Below are 23583 nucleotides of genomic sequence, written 5' to 3' on the forward strand. Positions count from 1 at the left end.
ACACAGTGATCTAATGGGTCATGTAATCATATTTGCGAGAAAGCGGCAATCACCTCAAAAGCCAGAACCAACCAGAGAGCTCCACGGAAACAGCAATGGGAAACAAAATCTTTGGGCCAGAAAGGACAGGGTTCCAAAGCATGCAGGGAAGGGTTCAAGAAGCAGGTGAGAAAGACCAATTCCTATTTCTAGGGTTCAGGGAAGAACCATGAATAGGGACATCACTGCTTAAGCTTGAAAATAATAACACCCTCAAAAAAGGAACTCGGCACTTTAAGAACACTATACATGCTAGGTATTTATGCTTTTAAGAAAGAGCAAGATAAATTCCTGGGGTTGAGGGGAAGAGGGCAAGAATTCTCATCTGAAAGTCAGTCAAAAAAGATGAACTGAACCCAGAAAATGTCTTAACTAACTTAAATTCTCCCAGCTATACTATTCAAAAGGTGGATTATTCAAGAAGATAACCAGTAAAATTAGTAGATATAAAATCTAAAAAATTCAAAAGAAGCAAAGTAAGTTCAAATAGGAAAATTCTTTGTGTCATGTACAAAGTAGTTCTTCAGCTCTGTATTTCTATGAATTATGATTCTCTAATATACAGCAATAATATAGAATCTTGCAAATTTTAGGTTCTCAGATATTTTCTGGATGAACAGAGATTACATTAAAATTAAAAAGCCCTTGAGAAAAAACAAAGAATATCTGCAAGCATAACAAAATAACAACAGTATGAAATTCTGTATATTTTAAGGCACTTATATTCAGATTTTCCAGGTCTCATGGATATGAAAATTTTCATTATGTGTGTTCAAAAAAAAAAAAAAAAATCCACCAATGGTTGCAGGCTTAAACTTATACATCTCCTTACTCTGTAGGGAGATTTTTGATCTCACTGACACTTTAAGCTTGGAAAGAATTATGCTAGTACTTCCATACAATGAAACATTATGTTTAAATTGAAGTGATAAATACTTATCAGAAAAAACAAAAATGGTCATAAGGGGTACATATCCTATTAAGATGTCTTGAGTAAGAATGCATCTCTGTAGAACATTTCAAAGTACTTTTCAGGCCAAATGTTATATTTAAGAACAAATATACATTGCCAAAAATAAATTATCTTGTCATTCAAAATCTAGGTCAATTGCCCTCTTTCTCAAAGCAGCTTCTTCAAAATTTTTTCTTTTCTAATTTAATGAGGCTGGGCTTCAAAAAACAATGAGAAGAAAATGTATTTCTGTTCACCTTTACTCTTCCTGAAGATTTGAATTGGCTCAGCCCTACACTGGAAAATCTAAAGGAGAACATGGCCCTCATTAGGGAAGCACTGCAGGTGGATGGCAGGAGGAAGGTGAAGGGCAGTAGCTCATGCTTTTCTAGTAATGCAGACTATTCTCGGCCATCATGAGAGGGCCTTCCCATGGCTGTTTACCTTGAGATGGCCAATGTTTTCTAGCGGAGGTTTTGGGAGGAAGAGAACTATCACTGCATTTCTTTCTTTGTTGTGAATGAAGAAATGGAGTAGCGAGCAGAGGTGAGAAAACAAAAGAGAAGATAGATAACGGATCTGAGAGACACAGGGCAGAATTTTACCAGTGTTAACCGAGAAGCAGAGAAGAGAGTAATCAGGTTTTTATTATGAAATATAATTGGGCATGCAATGCGTTAGGGTGATAATGTTTCACAATGGGTAATGCTTTGTAAATTCAAAATGTTATACTTACCAACTAACAGTTTTACAGGAAAAAAGAAGAAAAGAAAAAAGTCTATGAGAGATTCTATAAACATCTACCTTTGAAAGTGTTCACTGTACTAGTCGCATGTTATCCTAACCACTCAGTTGTCAAGGCTCTAGGGCTGCACTGTCCAATATGGTACCTATAGCCTCATATGGCTATTTAAATTAAAATTAAATAAAAATCACGTTCCTCAGTGCACTAGCCACAATGCAAGTGTTCAATAGTGGTATGTAGTTTGTGGATAACATACTGGACAATGCAGATACAGAACACTGCCATCGTCATAAAAAATTTTATCAGAGAACACTGCTTCTGCTTTAGACTATGCTAAAACCAAAGAATATTTTTCTCAGAAACAGCAATTCCTCCATGTCTCCCTTACTGCCTTCAAACTGAAATCCTTGTTCAGTCAACTCAGAGTCAAATCAAGCTCTTTAGTGTAAGTGATGTACAGCTATTCCTACCCTCCTCATATTTTAGCAAATAATATTTAGACTCTATAAATAATTTATAGTGGATAGATCTCAACTTTTAGATGTAAGGAATACAGAAAATACCTACACTTCATCTCATTTTCAATTCTATCTATTGATTTATACCACTTGAATTATAAAGAATGATTTATCTAATTATTTCTATTATCAGTATATCTTCAAGGATAAAGTTTAAAAAGTACCTATGGGCTCCTATGTTTGCCTGTACTGTATGTGTTACTAAGACTCTTCCAGTGCTCATACAGACCGTGTCTAAATCTTGATAGTATAATAAATTGATTCATATATGGCATTGCTTCCAATAAACTATTACTATAAATAACATGATAAATATCACTTTGAGGTCTATACAGATTAAAAAGGGAAGTGCAATGGATTGTTATTAATTGTGGTTTTGTTTGTACTGTTTGCTGACAGGTATGACAAGTTTAACACCGCTAAAGTTATTAAGTATACTTTAACAAAGCTTTTAAAAATACTGTGGCTTGGAAAGTAATTCCAGTTAATACTGAACTAAGAGGCAATGTGATGTGTTAGAAAGCACAGGCATGGGTTAGACAGGCCTAGGTTAAATGCCAACTCTGTCATTTTACTAGCTGCTTGACCTTGGGCAAACTGACAGTTTTCTTGTTTATAAAATGGGAACAACACTATTTTACGAAGTTGTTGTGGAGATTAATGATTACATATGCAAAGATCCTGGCATATAATATGTGTATAAAAAGTATAGCTATATAATAAAGAAACAGAGAGGAGTAAAATTTAATGAACTTTGATTCAGAACAGATGAGAATTATAAAAGAAGAAATTAGAAATATTTTTGAAGAAAATGACCACCACAAGATATAATCTTTCAAATGTGGAGAACACAATATACTGCCAAATTTAGTTTTGGGGAAATCAAAGAATTTATTCTCTCTTATGTTGATATTCTCACAAAATATAAACTTATACGAAGGTTACAAATTATCCAAATAACATTATTGCTTTAATATTGTTAAAGGAGTTGGTAAGTGGTTAGGAATAGCATGGATTCACCAGTGAATATCATAAAGGAAGTAATACTACATAATTAAAAATAAAATAGTATAAAGATTCAGGCAAACAAATGGTTTATTTTAAGATATTCGAGAACCACAATCATTGCAGACTTAGAACAAATAAGGTTAACCTTGTCATATATTTACCTCCTTCTTAAAAATGAGAAAACTGGGTGTAGGATAGATTAATTTATCTGAGCTCCTGCAGATAATTAACAGCAGAACTAAAATTTAATCCAAATCACTTTGATTCAAAAGCCTATATACATCAATGGGTAGGAAAAGCAGATCTCTTAAAATAAAAAAAAATTAACAACTTTAAACTTGTAAATATGACAGATTATTGGGCAACTATTTCTCTCTCTCAATGGCAAAAAGGGGTTAAAAATATTTAGACTAAATGCATAATAATAATAGTTAAGAACATGGACTCTGATGTCAGACAGATCTAAGTTGGAATACTGGCTTTACCAAGTACCATGTGACTCTAAGTAAGCTTTATTTTTCTCCTTACAGAACTGACATGAAGATTAAATATGAGAACGCATGTATTGTACTTAGCTAAGTACCTGGCACTCAGTAATTGCTCAATTATTATTTTATTATTTCATTACAAAAATTTCACATCTGAATAAATGCTGTATATGGAAGTTGAACCTAGTAATTATTGTCATAAAAGGTAAATGAACTTGATTTAAGATTAATATTGTTTGCCTCTTGGTCAGCAATATATATGCTAAATTTCCAAGTTCAAAGTACTGAAAACAATACAACTGGCTGTTTACAATTTCAGGCTAATCTATTGATAAAACAATATGAGTAGGAATCTATTTTAAAAAACATATTAAATTAAAAAATTTATAACTTATATGCTGAAGGAAACTAATTTTCTTACTGGTACTTATAAACAGTATTTAGGACATTTATAAAATAACTTTCTTCTGAGGGACTAAAGTATTTTATCTCAGAATATTTCAAAGACTGGGAAGGGGAGGCAAGTTTAAAATAACTTTTGAGCAAGGACAATGAGCTAAAACAGTTACTACTCTAGGTTTTCATAATCATTGTGTCTAGATTGTCTGATTTTGATGGCATAAAAATTATACTTGAATCTCACTGCTATTATAATATTCCTTTAAATAGGAATCCATACATTTTAAGTGGTATGTATGTATACACACACACAAACACCAATTAACCCTTTAATTTTTTAAAGTATTAAGATTTCTAACTTGATCTATAGAAAAACAACCCAAAGGGAGGTATCTACTAGTTCAATTAGAATAACCAAGTATTAGAGGTAATTCTAGGTATACCATGCAATAGGTATTCAAAAAGTATTTATAGCTGATGATTAGTAAAAAAAGGTATAGTACTGGAAAAAATACGGGTGTATTTTTAACGTTGAAATTGAGAAAGATAAACCAATCAATATTTACTGTGTACTTTCAGCAAAACAGAATTCTGTTTCCTGTTGTCAGCATTTTAGAATTTCTTTTATTAAAAAAGACTTTTGATACTGATAAGAGAAGTATTAGGGGAAATTATGCACATTTTTGAATTGCCAGTATAATCTAGCCAAGAAGAGTAATTTCATTTTAAAGTTTAGAGCCAGAGAAGTGTTCTTAAATATGAAGTTAATAAAGAAAGTTCACTGTAAAACTTTTGATATTTTCCACACACATGCCTGACAAAGATAAAGGGATTTTTTTCCTGTAATTTTTTTTTTTTTTTAAATAAAGGACAAGAAAAATCTAATAATGTTTTAATGTAGTTAAGGAAGATCAACAAAGTGTGACATCACAGTATCTCCCTCAATGACCTTAGGGATAAAAATAATTTCCCTTAAGTATCAGTCTACTGCCACAGATGGAGTCCATTTTGAAAAATACAGTTAAGAAATTTATGGATCAAATATGATAAAACAAAATGTTATTTACTTCTATTTAAAAGTATGAGAAGTTATATAGAAAATTCCTTTTTTGGATTTACATGTCATCACAGTTGGTACATCACTGCTAACCAGGAAGTGAGTTTTAGACAATCTTGTACCAAGTAAACTTTAAAAAAAAAGTATTTTCTCATACTATTCCATTGAATAGAATTGTGTCATGGGATTGGTTAGACACAATATAATTATCATACTAGTATTTCTTTAAAACTTACTTTCAAACTATTGCATGAAGTTATTAGTATCATTTAATACATACAGGTTACGCATAGGGTATGTAGAGTCTCAAGTGCAACTAACTGTAAATGCATCTTCTCAATATGGTGAACAAGTCTTATCATGATATTAAAAAAATAAAATCGAACCCCCATAACACTGTTATGTTATTTTTGCAAACTAGAAGTCAGGTCCATGTCACTATGATATGGCTTATTTGATGTTTTCTCTCTCCCACTTTGACTTGTAACTTGAAAGAACTCCATATACGTGGGAGGTTTACCACAGCAGAGTCAAGATTTGAGATGATTGAAAGAAAAAGATAAAACAATCATTCTTCAGATACCATAATATTTTTGGTACTGCAAGAAGAGCAAATATTTCATCTTATTGTTCCAAACTGACAGTCACTCAAAAATTTATGTATTTCATAATAACTATTAAAGTCTGCAAAAAAAAACCATTATCAAAATGCATTCAGTAACACTAGCAATGTTATCTACAGGTAAAAACATCCTTGTAAAAATCAGAGTGCATGTCTCTAATGGTTACTAAAGAAAGGCAAAGATGATTTTTTAAAAATTAACTGAAAAAAAGTTTACAGCACAGAGTAATATTTATGTTCAAATTCAAATTTCTATTTAAATGATCATTAAGTTTTATTTTACACAAATTGTAGAATAAATAAAATAGTAAGATATGTTAAAAAATGACGCCAACAGAGCTTTGACTTGATTGCTTCCTTTGCTTAGTGTCTCCAAAAGTGAGAATATTACTTACTTCCAAGATTATATATTACCTAAGTGTGCAGGGTTCTATGGAAAACATTAGGAAGAAAAGTATCAGTGGCTCCAGTTGGTAAACAACTGCAACATGAAAACCTACAGTCTATAAATTTAAGGGGAAAAGTTAGTACAAATGTGGTCTTATTTTCAATATTTTTCAGTTGTGAAATTTATGGCTCGACTACATGATACACAAAAGTGTTAGTCATGTATTTTAATAATCTGATATTTTATCAGATATGCTCTTTTATTAAACAATGAAATTGCCAGGTATACTTAACTAGTTTTCATTTTGTTGCTCATTAATTTACTTCTAATATCTTTCTTTCAGCATCATTCTTAATACTAAACAGAATAATTTTACATAGTGTCAATCCATTAAAGTGAATCTTAGATTTTTTATCCCTTTTTAAGAGATTTAACCTAATTTAATTTTCTCTATGCTAAGTTTTTTATATTGATTGAAAAGATTTGAAGTTTTTTTTTTTTTAATTATTTTTTAAATGGCCAATTTAATAGTGACAGGAATGGAGGCTTTAATTTCATTTACTAAACTTCAATTGAGAATTATACCAATTTTAAAAATTCGACCAGAAAAGGAGTACTGTGCCTTTTTAACTTATTTAATATAAAGAAAACTTATTTCACACGAAGAGAATTTGAAGATTTATTATGATGAACTTCAACTATATACTCTTTTCCTACCTTCTGTGAACACCACTCCAATAGCCATCTTTGTATTTTAGGTGCCTAATACAGTGTAAGGCACACAAAAGAATAACCATTTGATGAATTAAGATATCTAATAATAATGCAACACATTACAAAATACAAAGACACACCACTTCAGTTCAGTAGTACTACTTTTTCATGCTGAGAGACAAAAAAGGTCAATACAACAAGGTGTAACTAATTTCAACCAATGATTCTATTATTAGTTTTTTTTTTTTTTTTAATCCCAGAACCAGTGTTAGTGTTTCATGCAGACCTGGGTTAGTAAGTATAACTCTGGAAGAAATTTAGTGACAATTTCTGAAATATTTAGTACGAACCAGGGCAGTGTTAAGCTTGCTTATGGTTTGAGTTCCAAGCTGAGTGGCTTGCTAATTTTTAGAAAAGGATATGGAGGAAGAACAGAGGGTGTTTTGGTTGACACTTTGTCTTACCTTCAGATAAACAGAACTGATATTTAATGATCTAAAGAGGGAAAATAAAATAAATGAAACAATCATAAGGAGTGCAAGGTATTACAGAATAGGAAGGCCACAAGTTATTTTCTTACTGATTTCTTCAAAATTAGTTAACTGTAAAAATGCAGTACCCTCTTACAATCTTCAAATATTGTTAAAGTGTATTTACTACTTGTAAATTGGACAGTTATTTTAGCTTTATTTTTAAGATTACAGATGAAGAGGCAATATTCTTGGTCATCAAATCTGATCCTCTAAAGTTCAGAGAGAATACAAGCTCAACTTGTGTTTCTTTTGCAGGAACTTCAGTAATGATTCCATGAGACACAATAGTCACTGTCCGTTATCTCAAGTGAAATGTGGTGCATGTACTTTTATGAAGACTGTTGAGTTTTAAAGGAATGGCATTTAAGTAAAATCAAGTACAAATCAAATTTACAGGCCAAATTCAAATACTAAACTGTGATGAATAATCTGTATATTTCAATGACTGGGATTTTTCCGCCAAGTTTTCTATTAAGAGTTTTTAGAATAAAAGGGTATTGCATTTCAAGTTCCAATAACTACAAGTAACTAATACTTGCTTTTAATCTTACCAGCATCAGATGGTAAATGATGGTAGGGAGCTGGAGAAAAAACCTGTGCTGCAAAATCTTCGAATGTGGTTGGTTCTAAATGGTGCTGAACGATCGTTTGCAGGTATCGCGCTCTCTCCTCATAGCTGATTTCCTTTAGTTAAGGATCAACTTAAATGCAGCTTGCATCAGAAAAGAATGGATCTCATCAACAAGTATTACTACTAGTGCTAAGTCATTACCTCTTAAGAAATTCGAGTATGGTTTTTTTTAAGAGTAAAAATAAATTACAGTTTTTAACGTAAGTTTACTCTTCAGCATATGACTACAAATAATGGCTTAATAGGGAGATATTTATTAGAAAATCATAATAATACTAACCTGTTGGCAGAAAGAAAGGTAAGAGTTTACTTAAAAAAGGATTCAACTGCTATGAGGTCAGCCTAGGGCTCATCTTGTTAATCAGTTTTGATCTGCAGATTTACTCTCAAAAGCTATACAATAAATATTATGAGGATGCTTAAGATACTGTGTCCAAATTCTGTTATTTTTATCTGTAAAGATTTATTGTGAAAAATTCCTGCATATCTTCTTTTTCTAAATACCCTGTATTTTCTCAACAATTGTTCTCATTTTGAATGGAATACTACTGTTGCTGTAATCCCCGAATAACTCCATGTGGTTAAGATAAATATGTAGCTGAATCTGTATGTCAAAAAAAAAAAATACCTAGTCAATTATAACACAGAAACAAGCAGGAATATTTACAAAGAGTCCACAGGACTTCTAAATACTGGCTAACAAAGCATCTACAGGGCACTGACACTGACAGAAAAATACTGTACTTCTCTTTCACCACATTTTCTTCTCTGATATTATTGACAAGCAACCAGTACCTTGAAGTGTTGTTGCTTTTGAACAACCCACTCCAGGCTTCCTGTTTCAGCAGGCCTGATTGTGCTGTTAGCACAGAGAGGGTGAGAAAGAGAGAGAATATTTCTGTTGTTCACGAAAGCAACTATGGAAATGGCTGTCAAAATGTAGAGCAGCAGGCAGCAACATACAATTATCAGGAAAAACTCACATGCTGACTTCATGTCGTATAGTTCCTGAACTGAGAAATCAGTTAACCTTTCTTCTACAACTTTGAGAAGTTTTCCTGATGAACTCAGTGTGCTATGTTGATAGGCTTTACATAGACATTTAAATAAGTATGAAGGATAATTAAAAATTGCCTATTGGTTCTTCTTTTCTCACTGAATTCTTTCCAAAGCCTATTTTAGTATTTTCCCCTGAAAATTGCTTATTCTCATTTTGAAAAAAAAAAAAAAAAAAATTACAGTTCAATTATTACAGTTCTATAATTCCAAAAACTGTAGACCAGCTTTACAGCCAACACCAAGAAAAATAATTTTAGAGGAAGATAACTTAATTAAAAATAATTGATAATTCAATGGGAGGTACCTTAGCCTGTTACATTTACAAAGAATATTGATTAAGAAGACAAAAAAGCATAAAAGTTGAACACATGACTATCTTCATTATGCATCTGACTTAAGATGAATCTGATTTAAAAACAACTTACATACTCTCCTCTTGTATTACTATTTTACATATCAAATATTGAAATAATCTCAATTTCAATTCTTTGCAATCCATTATTTTCAATTCTTGTCAGTGGGAATGAACTTCAAAAGAATTTTACTTCTAAATGGGTAGCAATAGGACAAGATGCTAAAATGCAACATGAAGGATTTTATGGAAGGATAATATAGACATTTTTTAGTCTGAACACAGAAAAATCATATAGCACACTTTTAAGGAGGGTATATGGTTGTAAGTGGGAGAGGATGAAACTGATGGTTCAATCTAAATAATACCACATATCTCACAACTTGTTGGAAAGTACTTTTTTCATTGGGGGAGATTCACAGCTGCCGAATTTTCTGCAGTTAATAGAGTCCTTTGATTCACAGCAGTGCCCCTTGTACAAAAAATACTGGCCTTTGTGTATTACCAGAAACTAATTTTCTATTTGGCTGAAAAGGGAAAAATGGGGTTATTGCTTCTCCCTCCTACAGAGCTTTTCATTATGCCTGATGCACTCAACTTCTAAGCTCTTCTGAGAAAAAAAATAACTGAAGAGGCAAGAGGTAGAAAAATGAGCTTGTTAGCACATTAGAAGTGAAGTATCTTGGTGGGCCCTAGAAATTCCCAGTGGTGTGTTAACTTATCACTCTATGCATGCTGGCACTGATAGTCTCCCAATTGATCACTCTCTTTTCGCACCAAAGGTGCTGCCAGGAAGCAAAGGCTGAAGGCCCACAGGAGAACAGTCTGCTATCAAAACAAGCTGTTTTTAAAAGTCTGCTTGAATGGGCAAAATGCTTCATGAAAAGTAGGGTGGAGACACCTACCTGCTTTTAAAATGCTCTACTTTCAGAGGGTCTATAAATGAAATATTTCACTTTATCTTATTAAGTGTTTACACAAAAATTAGGCAGAAAGAAAGCAGATGTTAATATTTCTAAAGTAGGAAGGACATTTCCAATGTATAAAATTTATCAAAGCAAGAAAATGAATATATAGATAGGATACATTTTGGAGGGCAATTCTATTTCACTATACAAGAGGAAATTAAAAAAAAAAAACGAAGAAACCCCGATACACAGCTATATGAAACTAAAATTATGCAAATGAGGTTACTTTCCAGATATAATGTACACATTTTGTATAACAATGCATGATTATGTAATAAAATTACAATGAACCTTCAATAGTGGAAACAATGTTTTCTAAACTAATATTAAAAAGTTCTACTATAGGTGAGGGAAAACAATCATTTAATGGTTGAATTTAAATGAAAAAAAATGCAGTGCTCATTACATATTATGGTAGGCTAATGCCTGAAGTTTTCTTTTTGTGGGAGTTGTCATGAGAAAACATTGTTAGCTTTGTAAATAATTATAGTTTAAGGTAACTCACTTTGGAAAAGCTAAACATTTTTTATGAATTTCCAAGTTTGGATGTAGTCAAATACACAGCAACAATAGCCACACAATCTATAGTATTTTTTTCTCTTTTTGATACTGAACATGCTAATAAAAATCATTTGATGAGGGGGACTTTTACCTGGTAGGAATCTTTAATACAGACATACATACATTAAAAAGACATAATGAATTCTAAGTACTTAAAACACAGTCCTGAGTCCACAAACAAGGTGTTTTTTGTGATTGAGATAATGACAAAGTTCCAAACAGTGCTGTTAGCATCTGCAATTGTAACCACAATCCAAAGCGGTTAATTCCTATATCTCCTTATAATAGGTTAGACTCTTATTCCTTAAAAGGCAGCTCTCTAGGGAAGAGTTATTAGTACCAACAAATTGAGTGGCATACACAAACTCAATGGCTAGCAACAACAGGGCAACTTAAGCTATACTCCTACTGTGAGTACGTGTTGCCATTGGCACTGAAATTAAAAAAAAACTGCAATGTGTGAGATGATAAACAAGTAAAAACAAAGTAACAAAAAAATTCAGAACAAAAATTTAAAGAACAGGTCTAAGTTGAGTTACAAAAGTTTTTGTTGTAAATTCAAAACAATACGAGTTGATGGGGGAGGGAGGAGGAAGGAACTAGCTAATAAAAATCATTTGATGAGGGGGACTTTTACCTGGTAGGAATCTTTAATACAGAACTAGCCAATCAAAAGAAATAACACACAGGTGCTACAATCACAGCACTGTAATTATCCACTAATCCTCCTTCCTACTACTTTCTGCAAAAGCAAAAAGGGAAAAAGGAATATTACTATTCTAAAAATAATGAGAAATATGTATTTTCTATAACATAAAGAGTTTATACCTATTCTGCACTTTACTAATATTAATATTATTATACATTTTAAGTAACTACTTTTAATTTTAAGCTTATATATGAAATTATTTACGGCACTCTGTCACCGTGTCAAGACCAGCTGCCAAAAAAGTAGGGGTTCAATTTCAGCGTGGTCTTGGTAAGATATGAATTCTTTGTGCTGCAGTTTATCCACATGTTAAATGGGGATATACCACTTACTCCTAGTCTCTTCACAGAGATGTTGAAGATAAAGGATACAAATACAGAGTAACCCAAAAGTTCCTCTACATCTGTCCTGGCCTTTGGCTCAAGTCTCTGTAAATAGCTGTCTCCAAGGGAACAATTATCAATATCAGTTTAGGAAATATACCTCTATTCATGTGCAAGAATTTTTTAAATTTTTCTTATCTGTGGTATGTACAGAAGGACTCTTGACTTCTTCCCAATGTGAGGAAACTGATTTCTCATGGGAGAAAAGGCACAAAATGAAGAAAAGATACCTCAGAAAGTCAATTAGTACCAAGTATTTCACTTTTACTAACATATAGGGAGAATAGTAGATTTGGTTTTAAAGAAGCAACAACTTTTTATTCTCCACAGAATTTTCTAAACAGTATAATCTGGTAATTGGGAACAGCTTTTACTGTCAGGCAACACAAGCTTTCAGCTTTGTGACACTTTTCAGCATTCCCAGTAGGCTGTATAAATATCTAGCTCACATGTAATCTGTGACCAGTCTGAAAGAAGTGGAAATTATGTGTGTATAGATGCATATATGTATGCTGCACAGAACAAAAACAAGTATTCTCAAGAGTAATATTTTAAAAGTGCTAAAAACATTTTAAAACATGGAATTACATCAGCATCTCAGGTATTACAATGATAATGAATTAACATACAGAATCGCATTCAACAGAAATTGTCCAAACTCATTTTATGATGAGAAATCTGAGCAGTTAAACGACATAGCTAGATAGTAGAAGGTCTAAAATTTTACTGATTTAGAAAAATAGGTAAAATTTGGCTTTATAAACAACTTTTCAGGAAGGCCTTAATATAAAGAAAGATCGTATCAAGTTTATTTTCTCACATAAAAAGAATTATAAAAACTATAATTATAAGCAGATATTAAAGACTTACAACATGGTTAAATTAATTCTCTTAAATTCAGGTTTGTTTTATTTCCTAAACAAGAAAAAACTATTGGCTCCTTTTATTAGTGAAGACAAAAGTGTTTGTATCTATGGTCAGCTGCATAGCTTCGGGGATTTTAAGGATCATTCTGAAATTATAATTTAGGAAGCATGTGTCTACACTCACGTGGCTTCTTTGTGGTTTCAGCACTTAAGAATTTCACCTTCCTTTTCTGTATACATGATTCCAAGAACAGCAATTGCAGGACAAGGGCAAGTTCCAACAGTAAAAATCACTTAGAAATTTTGCCTACTGACTTAAAAACTGGAATGCAACTAGCAGATAAGAACCAACTGCTCAATATTCATAAAGTTTGCAAGCTAGTTGTTAAATCACTGGTAGTTTGAAATTGGCTATGGGGGAGTATTTATATCAAAGAAATCAGTGAATAACACAAATCAGGGTCTCCCCCTGCCCTGGAGGATCAGTTGTTAAATACTGTATGCGCGCCTCTTTCTCCAGCTTGTTCTCCTAATAGACTATATTTTCTTTAGAAAAAATTTCTGTCCCTGATTCTTGGGAGCAGATTTTAGTCGTCCTTGTATGTTTTGTATGTTAGCATTTCACTTTATAGAGACCAGCAGTCCAGCCAATAATCTTCATGTTACTTAAATTTTAATTGTTAATTTACCTGGATGCACCATGTGGTTTTTTACATTTATGTTTCCAGCAGCTAACATAGGGCTCATTAGTACTCAATGGCTTTATAAATGAAGAAAGTTGGTTTGATGTCTGTTATGCTAACATACCAAGTTCTTAATTCTAACTTGGCTCCCTTGAATCAAATGTAGGTTGGCAAATACAGTTGGGAGTTTCCTAGAATTGGATATATATAGAGAGGGCTTGAATCTTACTTGTGAGAAGTGTTTGCTTCCACCCCTTCCCATGATCTTGAGGATCTTCTCTGGAACAAGAAAAAGTGAATACAGCACAACGTATAAATATGTAGGGTGTAACATTTAAGAGAAAAGGAAACTGATAAATACTTCTAAAGAAGAAATTTCATAAATCTTGAAGTATTTACAGCTTAATACCATCAGGAAACACAAGCTTTGAGCTTTGTGATAATTTTCAGCATTCCCAGTAGGTTGTGTAAATATCTAGCTCACATGTAATTTGTGGCCAGTCTCAAAGAAGTGGAAATTGTGTAGGTATTGAAATAAGCATTGAAATAAACACTTTGCCCACTGGTTGTGACAATTTTTAATTTAAAGAAATTTAAAGAGTTTTCATAAATTCTACAATAGTATGAGACAATGTCTTTAAATTAATTTATGTGGACATCTATAGAGAAGGGATAAAAGGAAAACATTTTTAAGAACATCTCTATAGATAAAAATCAAATAAAGGGTAATTTCAAAACCATTTCAGGCAGATTTCAAAAACTGCTCTGTATATCATAAGAATAGCAGTAATAATACCAGCGAAAATTAATACTTGAAAGTTTAAACATTTAGTTTTTTAAAAATAGCCATCTCAAGAGGGACTATCCCAAGACAAGGCATCATTTATCAAGGACAGTTTGAACAAGAGGTAGGAAACATCCGCAAACATTACTTTCAGGAAACTTAGCAAAATCAGCAAACTGTTTATTCAGCAATAAGGCTTGTCTTGATGAAGAGTACAAACAGATTTGTTTGGAAAAACAAAGCTGTTGACTGGCAGAATTGGTATAGGACTTTGGTCTTTTAATTAATAGTCTAGTGCTCATTCTACTACCAATCTCAATGACCTGGGTATCGTGGGGGGGGGGGGCGGGGAGGCGGGTATGTTAGGCATTTCATTAGCTCAAGGACGGTCAAAACAAAAAATACTAGCTTAGATTCTAAGATCAGCAATTTTTGAAAGGTAGCTATTTATATACTAAAATAGTAAATTCACAGGAAAAATCCTCTATGGGCACTAAAATAAAAATGAAAAAAACAAACCACATTTGGTGTTTTAGCTTTAAAAGGCCTTGAAATGTCTTGAAAAAATAATAAAGAACAGGAATTTTATTGAGATATAGGTAACAGCTAGATTTATTTTGCAAGTACATCTCAAAGATAACATGGCTGTTATCAGTAATAAAGTAGAATATTTTCCTGAAATATATAGGATAATTAGGTATCCCATGGACTAATGGGCATTGTTCATTTGAAAGACAGAAGTAAACTATACTCTTTACCTTATATATTAAGATCAGTAAGAAATAATTTACTGGGGGCTGGGGGGAGGGAAGGAAACTATATTTCTTTCCCACAGCTAATTTCTTCAAGGAACATGTACTTTAGAGTTCATATACAGTAAAAATAAAATTCCCATAAATAACATGAATCTTGGTATTAATACTGTTTCATTTATGCCATGTTAAAAATTCTTCTGAAAGTCTGCAACAGGTTATGATAAACTATTGTCTATGATTTTTATGATGCCTTACACTAATGAAATCCTTTAGTAGTTGATACTATCTACACCATGAAGAAAAGCTGTGATTTGTCAGAGTAGACAAAACTGGGCTTTAATCCATCCTTTTAACCATATTGCCAAGTCTATATTGTTTTCACTGCGTCTCAATTAGGAGACAGGCAGGACACCTGGTACTTCTTTATCTAAGTCCCATGGGCTGCCAGATGACTCAAAATCCATAACAGGTGCTAAGGCAGTGTGAGGATAGCCCTATTATGGAAAGTCGGAGTTGAATAAAATTTGGACCATATATAATTGCTCATAAATCAGTCAATTACTAAATGAAAATGTTAAGCAAAGGCTGATAAGCTCAATTCTACCAAAGTTCATGTAAATAGATCTGAAAAGATTAATATTAAATAAATAGGATTAAAAATTTAAACCTACCAAAAGGTTCTGAAAATCCTTTCCAATTTAATAATCTAATAATCACTGGTGGTTTGCAAAAAGCACCAATATGATTATCAAATAAGTATATCTATTCCACTTTCATGAAAGTTGTATGGAACAAAACATCTAAAAGAAAAACTAAGTTACCTGGATTTCATATTTAATGAAACTGAAGTTTTGTACTATCGTTCTTGATAAGATCTACTTTAAAGTATTACCATTAATTTAGTAATAACGGGACTTTCATAGTAGAAACTGCTTCAGAATCACTAGTATTAGAGTACGGGTTTAAAAAACACTGGCGGAATACTAGAAACATCATTTTGTGTTGCTCCTTTTGGGAACAAACATTTCAGTACATAACAGTTGAGGAAATGAATGTATGTGTATGAACTAAATACTAAACTTGGGCCTTGTCTGAAGATTACAAAAAAGAAAAGAAAAAAAACCAAACAATTGAAATTTTACAGTGCACAATTACTTAAATATTATCTCTACTTAAATGTGGACTAATTTAATTATGATTTTATTTAAATGCCATAATTATCGGGAATACGAAAAAGGGTGATTTTATTATCATAGTAAGCAGTAACAAAGTACAGCAAACTGTCATTTAAGACAGTGTCATAGAATCTACGATAAGCAGTATATTGGCTTAAACTAATGCACTATATGCCCCCAAGGGAATGATAGGCTTAGAGACTGGACTTTAACATCAAAATCTATCCATTAATCTTGACTTAAATATAATCTATTCTGCAGTAAAAGGAAGAACGGGCATTCAATGAATTACTGGTTTTGAAATATTGCACTTGTGCCCATTTACTAAATCACTTAAGGGGATATGAGGAGATGGAATACTAGTAATTTTACCGACTGTTGCTAATTTTACAAAACCTGCATTTGATTTTCCCCCAATTTGGCAAGAGCACCTGATTTAAAAAAAATTATAAAGTTTTCCTAAAACGTCTCTCTTGGGTCCTGAGCGCCTGGAAACAAACATATTTAAATAAACGTATTTAAGAATATGTTGCATAAATTACAATACTGTAAGATAATTTAGCCAATTTAAATTCAACTAAATAAAAGAATCATCTATGGAACTATCTGACTGTGAGGTCAGGACAGTATTCTTTGAATTTTTTTTTAAGGTTGTAATCATTGTTTCTTTGCATCAGAATGACCAATTGCTTCTTAACTAGACTGATCAGAAGAAAATGGAAAGGCCAAGAGGAGTCTTTATAAAAATATCAGGGTATACGATGTTTCACAAATAAGGAAAACAGCCCTCAAATTTTTTAAGATACCTCAAATAGGCAGAATCCAATGTGTGAGATAACCATCCATGTCTGGAATAGTTATAAGCTAATCATTTAAATGTTAAACCCAGTATTTAATAGACATTCTATCTTTAGTATATTATTTTAGCACTTGCAATTGCTATGTATTAAATTAATTTACATTTCTATATTAATGCAGTTTATATGTGTTCAGACATTATCTGGAAATTCTAAAATGCAAAGAGTAAAGAGAAGTAATTTGAATTTGTCTTTAGACCTACCTGATATGTAAAAAGTGGTGTTTTTTAATCCACTCTTTCCCTCATTTAAAAATTTTATGAAGATAAAAAGTACATTATTTTCATCTAAACATAAAAAATATTATAAAGCAAGTCCTACTTTTGCCCTGCTATAACCTGAAGGGCTGAAAATACATACATGTTAACAAGGAATTACTACAGGTGGTTACTTAGATATATTCATTTGCTTTCTTTCTGATAGTAGCTATGTGCTAACTAAAAGTCAACACTCCTATCAAGAGAGTAAGTAAATGTAGAAACACTGGTTCTACAATAGCTATTTTTGCTCCTTCTCTTTTCTGAACAGCAATTAGTAAAGCAACCCTTTCCCCTCCTCCCTAGTGCTGTCAAGCTGTTCAGAGCAGTTTGTGACTCGACAATGGTACCATTGTGAATGCTCTCTGGGCTTCCTTCCCACAGAGAGTTAAATGGGCAGTTCCTGCTGCCCATGATTGGTGTCCAGTGAAATAATACTCAAGAGCCAGGTTTTATCAGCTTCACGCCAAAGAAGTGAAGCCAGGGAACCCAAGCCTTCATATCATACTGGACCATATGCCAACCCTGATGGCCCCAAAGGTTTATCACTAAGAATCAGGATCCATCATGTCCCTTGTGAAATTTCACTTCACATACCTTATGTGAAATGCAAAGCTTCACTAAAAACCAACCTTCTTTACAATCGGCATGAACAGATGGACGGTAACAGTGGTTTGGCAAGCAAAAGTTAAGATTTAAATAGGCTGTATTTTAGTGTTTGAAAGAAAAAGCAGTTAGAAGAAAATGGAGAGACTTGTGACCCATAGTTTAATTGTAATTCCAGTATTGAGTTATTAAAAATTCAACAGCAAAAGCCCTCATGTTTAGCAAAAGGAAAAAAATAGATTAAAAACACTGCAATTCCTATGTCAAATAGGGTTAAAAACTAATTTCAGCCTTACGTCCTTTACTTTTTGGTTTCTGAAATCCCCAAATAGCATCTGAATCTACTGCTATTTTTATATTAAACAAAGAGTAAAACATGCACAGTATGTAATAGGTGTGGTGAATAATAAATTCAGCATACCAGTGCACCCTCATCACAAACAACAACACAGGGATCTAAAAGAGAAAAAATATCTCTGTTCTAGCACAGGTTGAGAAGTTAATAAAAATGAAGGAGAAAAAAAATTTTCGTTGCTTTTAGGGAATAGTTTGTCCACGCCCTGATGGAGTTTTCTATCTTCCTTCTGGTGTACTGTGATATGACCCAACTGTCTAGATTGGCATATGTGGACCATACTGTCACACTGGATTTGACAAAACAGATAAGATGGTGGTAGAGCTTTCTTTTCCTCTGGTATTTTTGTCATGAAGACAATGTACTCTAAGAACAGAATAAAAGTACTTCCTTTATCTATAACATCTAAAAGTATGATAATGTAAAAAAGTACAATAACGTGTAAAAGTACTTTACAGGGAAAGTGTAAAGAAGGATTGTTATGCAGGAATGAGGAGTCTATCATGAAATGTAGGAATTATGAAAATCTCAACTGTTCTTTTTAAAATGCCAAACAGGTGTAAACATTATCAAACATTTAGAGACCCTCTTAATCTCATTAAGAAAAACAGGACTAATTAACAACTTGGCTTAGCAATTACTATATAACTAATTATTACAAAAAAGAATATTCAAATAATTGTCTAATAAACTAAGTTACCTTGGGAAGGCTTTACTAGAAAAAGAAAAAAAAAATTGAACTGTAAGTGTTCTCATATTCAACATGTAAAAATCAAACAAAAGCAGAAGGAATTGTCACTTAAGATATTGGTTGCCATATTATTGAGAGTAACACAAAATCAAGCCTAAATTGGTTTTCTTTCTGCTTGACTCCATTATCTGACTTTGACTTATTTCTTGATCCTCATCTGCTACTACTCTTCCCTTTGCCTAATACCACCCAAAAGAACTGAGCTCCTTGTATTTCTTGACCACATTACACTCTTATGCCTCCATGCCTATTCCCTACCTCTGAGAAATTCTTTCCTGATATTTACTGCCTGGGAAAGTCCCACATATAATTAGTAAAACATGCTACCTTTGTAAAGCCATTCCTAATTTCTACTCCTCACCTTCCTTCCCCACTTAAAATTAATCACTTTCTATTCTGTTACCATTCTACTTTGTATATATCACTATTGCTGGACTCTCATCAGATGAGTGCCAATCATTCATTTACTCATCAGGCTCTCTTTTACCCTTTGCCAGACTGTAAACCAAACCAAATCCTTTGCCATCAAGTCAATTCCGACTCATAGGGACCCCACAGGGTTTTTGAGGCTGTAAATCTCTATGCAAGCAGATTGCCACATCTTTCTCCCATGGAGCTGCTGGTGGTAAGCTCCTTTAAAGCAGTGACTCTTTCTTTCTATCCCTAGCTTTTCTCTCACAGTGTTTCTCATATAGTGGGGTAGCCAATATTGAGTGAATAAATGAATGATCCAAAATTGCTTAGCAAACTTCTTTTTGTGTGTGTGTGAATATAGCTTTTTAAAATATTTATATTTGTCATTAGCGCATTAAGTTCTGCCTCCTTCTTGGGGGAACACCAAGCTATATTCTCCCTAAGACAATCTCTGTCACTGTCATCAGGTAAGGGGAGTCTTATCTAACTTTTCACCCTAACAGATTCACCCTTCCCCTTACATGTAGGGGGGAAACCCCCACTGATTACTTCTCTCTGAAAATTACCTTCACTAAACTACAGTGCCATCTAATAAAAATATTCTGATTAATCAGTCAAAACATAATACCCTTGTGTGTGTATGCTTTTCTGACTTGTTCATGTATCAGAGGAAATGTCTGTTACCAACCCAGCATGCTCTTGAAGCCGTAGCCTAGTCTAACATAAACCACAAAGTAAGAGTTACTACAATTAAAGAAAATATTTGGAGTTTTCCATTCTTTGAAAATATCCAGGCTAATTATAAACTGCTAAAGCACAGACAATAGAAATACGAGTGGGTTTATTACTAAGGTACATTGACAAAGGAGAAAATTTCTGTTAAAAAGGAAAGATAGGTAAAAATCCATCCATCCATGAATCCATTTACCATGTCCTATTATAACAAATTACTGGCCACCTATCATGGGCGAAGCACTATGCTGAAGTTAGTAAAACAAGGATGGTAAGATTTGTTGACACACATGGCAAGTTTTATAACAAAATGTTAGGAAACAGTGTGAGCAATTAAATTTGCTTACTGAAGGAAGGTTTTTTTTTTTTTTTTTTTTTTAAACAAAGGCTAATTTTATTTGCATCATAAAGATGAATATATTGGGCTGCAAAAAAGTAAAGAAGGGCATTCTTGGGGCAAAAACATGGGCCTGAAATTGGAAAAGAACATTCAAGGATGATGAATATGGTTTAGCTGGACACATACATATCCTATGTATCAATGTGGAAGGAGACAAAGGGAGTAATGGGGGGAGGAGGGGGTGGAACTGGGAAAGAGTACAAAGCTGTAATGAGACAAAGCTACAGTGAGAAATACGAGGCTGGGGTAGTAGGAAAGTAAGCTAACAGAAGTGCTTACAGGTAGTTAAAGAATTTAGACTTGCAGCAGTCAAGAGCCATCAAAAGACTTTTAATATGTTTAGATTTCTGTTTTAGAGTAATATTTCCAGGGTCAATGTAGAGAACAGTAATAATGATAACATAATCAACTACCACGTAGTTACCATTTACTGAACTACATGACAGACACTGCTTAGTGCCACATGTGGATAACTTCATTTAATCCTTACAATAATCCTGAATTTGGCACTATTATTCTTTTTACAGCTTAAGAAAAAATACTTAGACACAAAGGCTGTGACATATTTAGTAAGTGGGTCTGACTCCAAAGCCCAAGCTGATTTCTAAACAATCAGCTTTTTGGACAGCCTATCCTTATCAATACTATCTTCCAAGGAAATGATCTACAAAAGATAATAGATACAGAAAAGTATGTAGTTTCTCAATAAACTCATTTTCTTCTAACATGAAATGGCAGCAATATTGATGGGCCCCCTAAGAGGTTTTATACTGTTCTATCATATTGAATGGCAAATTGCATTAGCAGAGCCAATCAATTACATTTCATTTAGTTTTGGCTCTTATATTTTTGCAACAGGTTCTTTACATTTGAACATTAGAACTGCAGGGACAACAAATTGTGACTAATTGAAGAATGATCATTGACTTCTGGTAATTTGTCCGATAAAGTTAAACAGAAACCTAATTCTGGCATTTAAGAAACAGTCAAATCTTAAACAGATTAGAAAAATCAAATAATATTGGTTGTGGTAGCAAAAAATATAAAACTGAGGTATAAAGTGTTCTTTAAAGATGCCATTTAACTGTATAAAATCCCCCATACTGTATATTTCAGATTATGTATATATTATATACATAGATACAAGGAGCCCCAGTGGCACAGTGGTTAGGCACTGGGCAACCGAGTGAAAACGTCAGTGGTTGGAACCATCCAGCCACTCTGCAGGAGAAAGATGTGGCAGTCTGCTTCTTTGAAGATTTACAGCCTTGGGAACCCTATAGGGCAGTTCTACTTTGTCCTATAGGGTCTCTATGAGTCAGAATCGACTTGAAGGCAACTTTTTTTGTTAAATATACATATATACATACATAGAAAACCCCAAAATATAATTTATAAGAATTATAACAGACATGCTGTCTTCTATCTACTCAAATCCCACCCTTTGAGGTCCAGATCATCTATTGAATTTTCTACACATTCTTTCCACATCTTCTTTCATCAAGATAACTTCTTCCTTGGAACTCCCACAGCATTTTATCTGTAACCCTACTATGACACTTACATTTTACCTTATATTGTAATTATTAACGTACATGTTATTCTGTCTCTTAGATTATAAATTTATTGAGGGCAAAGTTAACATCTGATTTTTCTTTGCATCCTTCCCAAAATCTTTACCAAGGCACTACCACATAAATGATCAATAAATATTTCTGAAAGAAAAAAATAGTACACAATTCTATTCCTTGACCTGGTGGTGGTTAAGCTGTAATTATTCACTATATAGTAAGTTTATGATTTATGTAACTTTTTCAAATTGTTCTATAATAAAAAAGTTTATAAAAAATTAAAGACATGATTACATACTGTAACTTCTGAAAAATTTTATGTACAACAAATCTACATTAAAAAACAGTACATGCACAATAGCATCATATTTAACATTGTACACTCAGAAGCCATAGTTAAAATATTTCTAGGATCAAAATAAATAATTGCTTTAAGATTTTTATTTAAGAAATGGGATCATGATTCTAAAAGTCATGCAATTAATGCTTTGGAATTACTGTTCCCACTGCAAAAACAAACAAAATACAAACCAAAAACACTCACTCTTTCAACAGGTAACTAATAAATGAAGGCTAAGATCAAACTAGAAATACCCTTCGGGTCAAATCATTACCCAAAATCCGCCTACTCTTCCTCCCCAGTGTTGTGTTTCAATTCTAATTGCATGATCAAACCAATAAAGGATCAAAAAAAGAAAAAAAAATAAGTACCTAGCCGACAAAATCAGAGGTTGCAAGAAAATGTTTTTCAAGTATAAGTAATGCAAGCAACGACAATTGAAGGAAAGGTTTCAAAGCCTGAAAGACAGTCATCAATACTGACAGATTACTGTAATTCTGGCTGCCAGCATGATCGATTTGAGCAGCATATGACAATCAATATTGTCCTCATTTAGTGGACAACATTAGATTCATAGTTACAGAAGATGTTCCTAGGATAAAATTTAAACTGTATTTAATGACCGTAAATAGCACAATTTATGCTGTGGAATCTTAGTGGGTACTTTCATTGGGCAGAAAATAACTGACACGGCAATATAATTATTCAAATGTAATTGAGTTTATTACACTTTTTTTACCCATTCATTTTCCTTATAAGGATTAAAGTATTAACTCTGGTGGTTTTCAAAGCCTAATTCTATCTCAATTTCTGTTGTAGTTTTATGTTAATAAAACTTCATATTAAGTTTTATTGATCTGTTTTAAAATGCATGATTTGCTTTTAATAGGAATTTATCTGGATTTGTAAAA

General features: G+C 32.7%; 1 protein-coding gene across 8 annotated transcripts in view; it reads right to left on the reverse strand.

Moving 5' to 3' along the window:
- Nucleotides 1–23583, reverse strand: part of RALGAPA1 (Ral GTPase activating protein catalytic subunit alpha 1) — a 259309-nt gene that overhangs the window by 1483 nt on the left and 234243 nt on the right. For 6 of the 8 annotated variants that reach the window (XM_049899503.1, XM_049899496.1, XM_049899501.1 and 3 more), the window contains one exon: nucleotides 8015–8139. In XM_049899503.1, the coding sequence (XP_049755460.1) occupies nucleotides 8015–8139 (125 nt within the window). Of the gene's footprint in view, nucleotides 1–813; nucleotides 7426–8014; nucleotides 8140–23583 lie in introns of those variants that run through there. The other 2 variants (XM_049899498.1, XM_049899499.1) reach the window with 2 other exon arrangements.

Source organism: Elephas maximus, chromosome 10, assembly GCF_024166365.1.
Source record: "Elephas maximus indicus isolate mEleMax1 chromosome 10, mEleMax1 primary haplotype, whole genome shotgun sequence".
NCBI lineage: Eukaryota > Metazoa > Chordata > Mammalia > Proboscidea > Elephantidae > Elephas > Elephas maximus.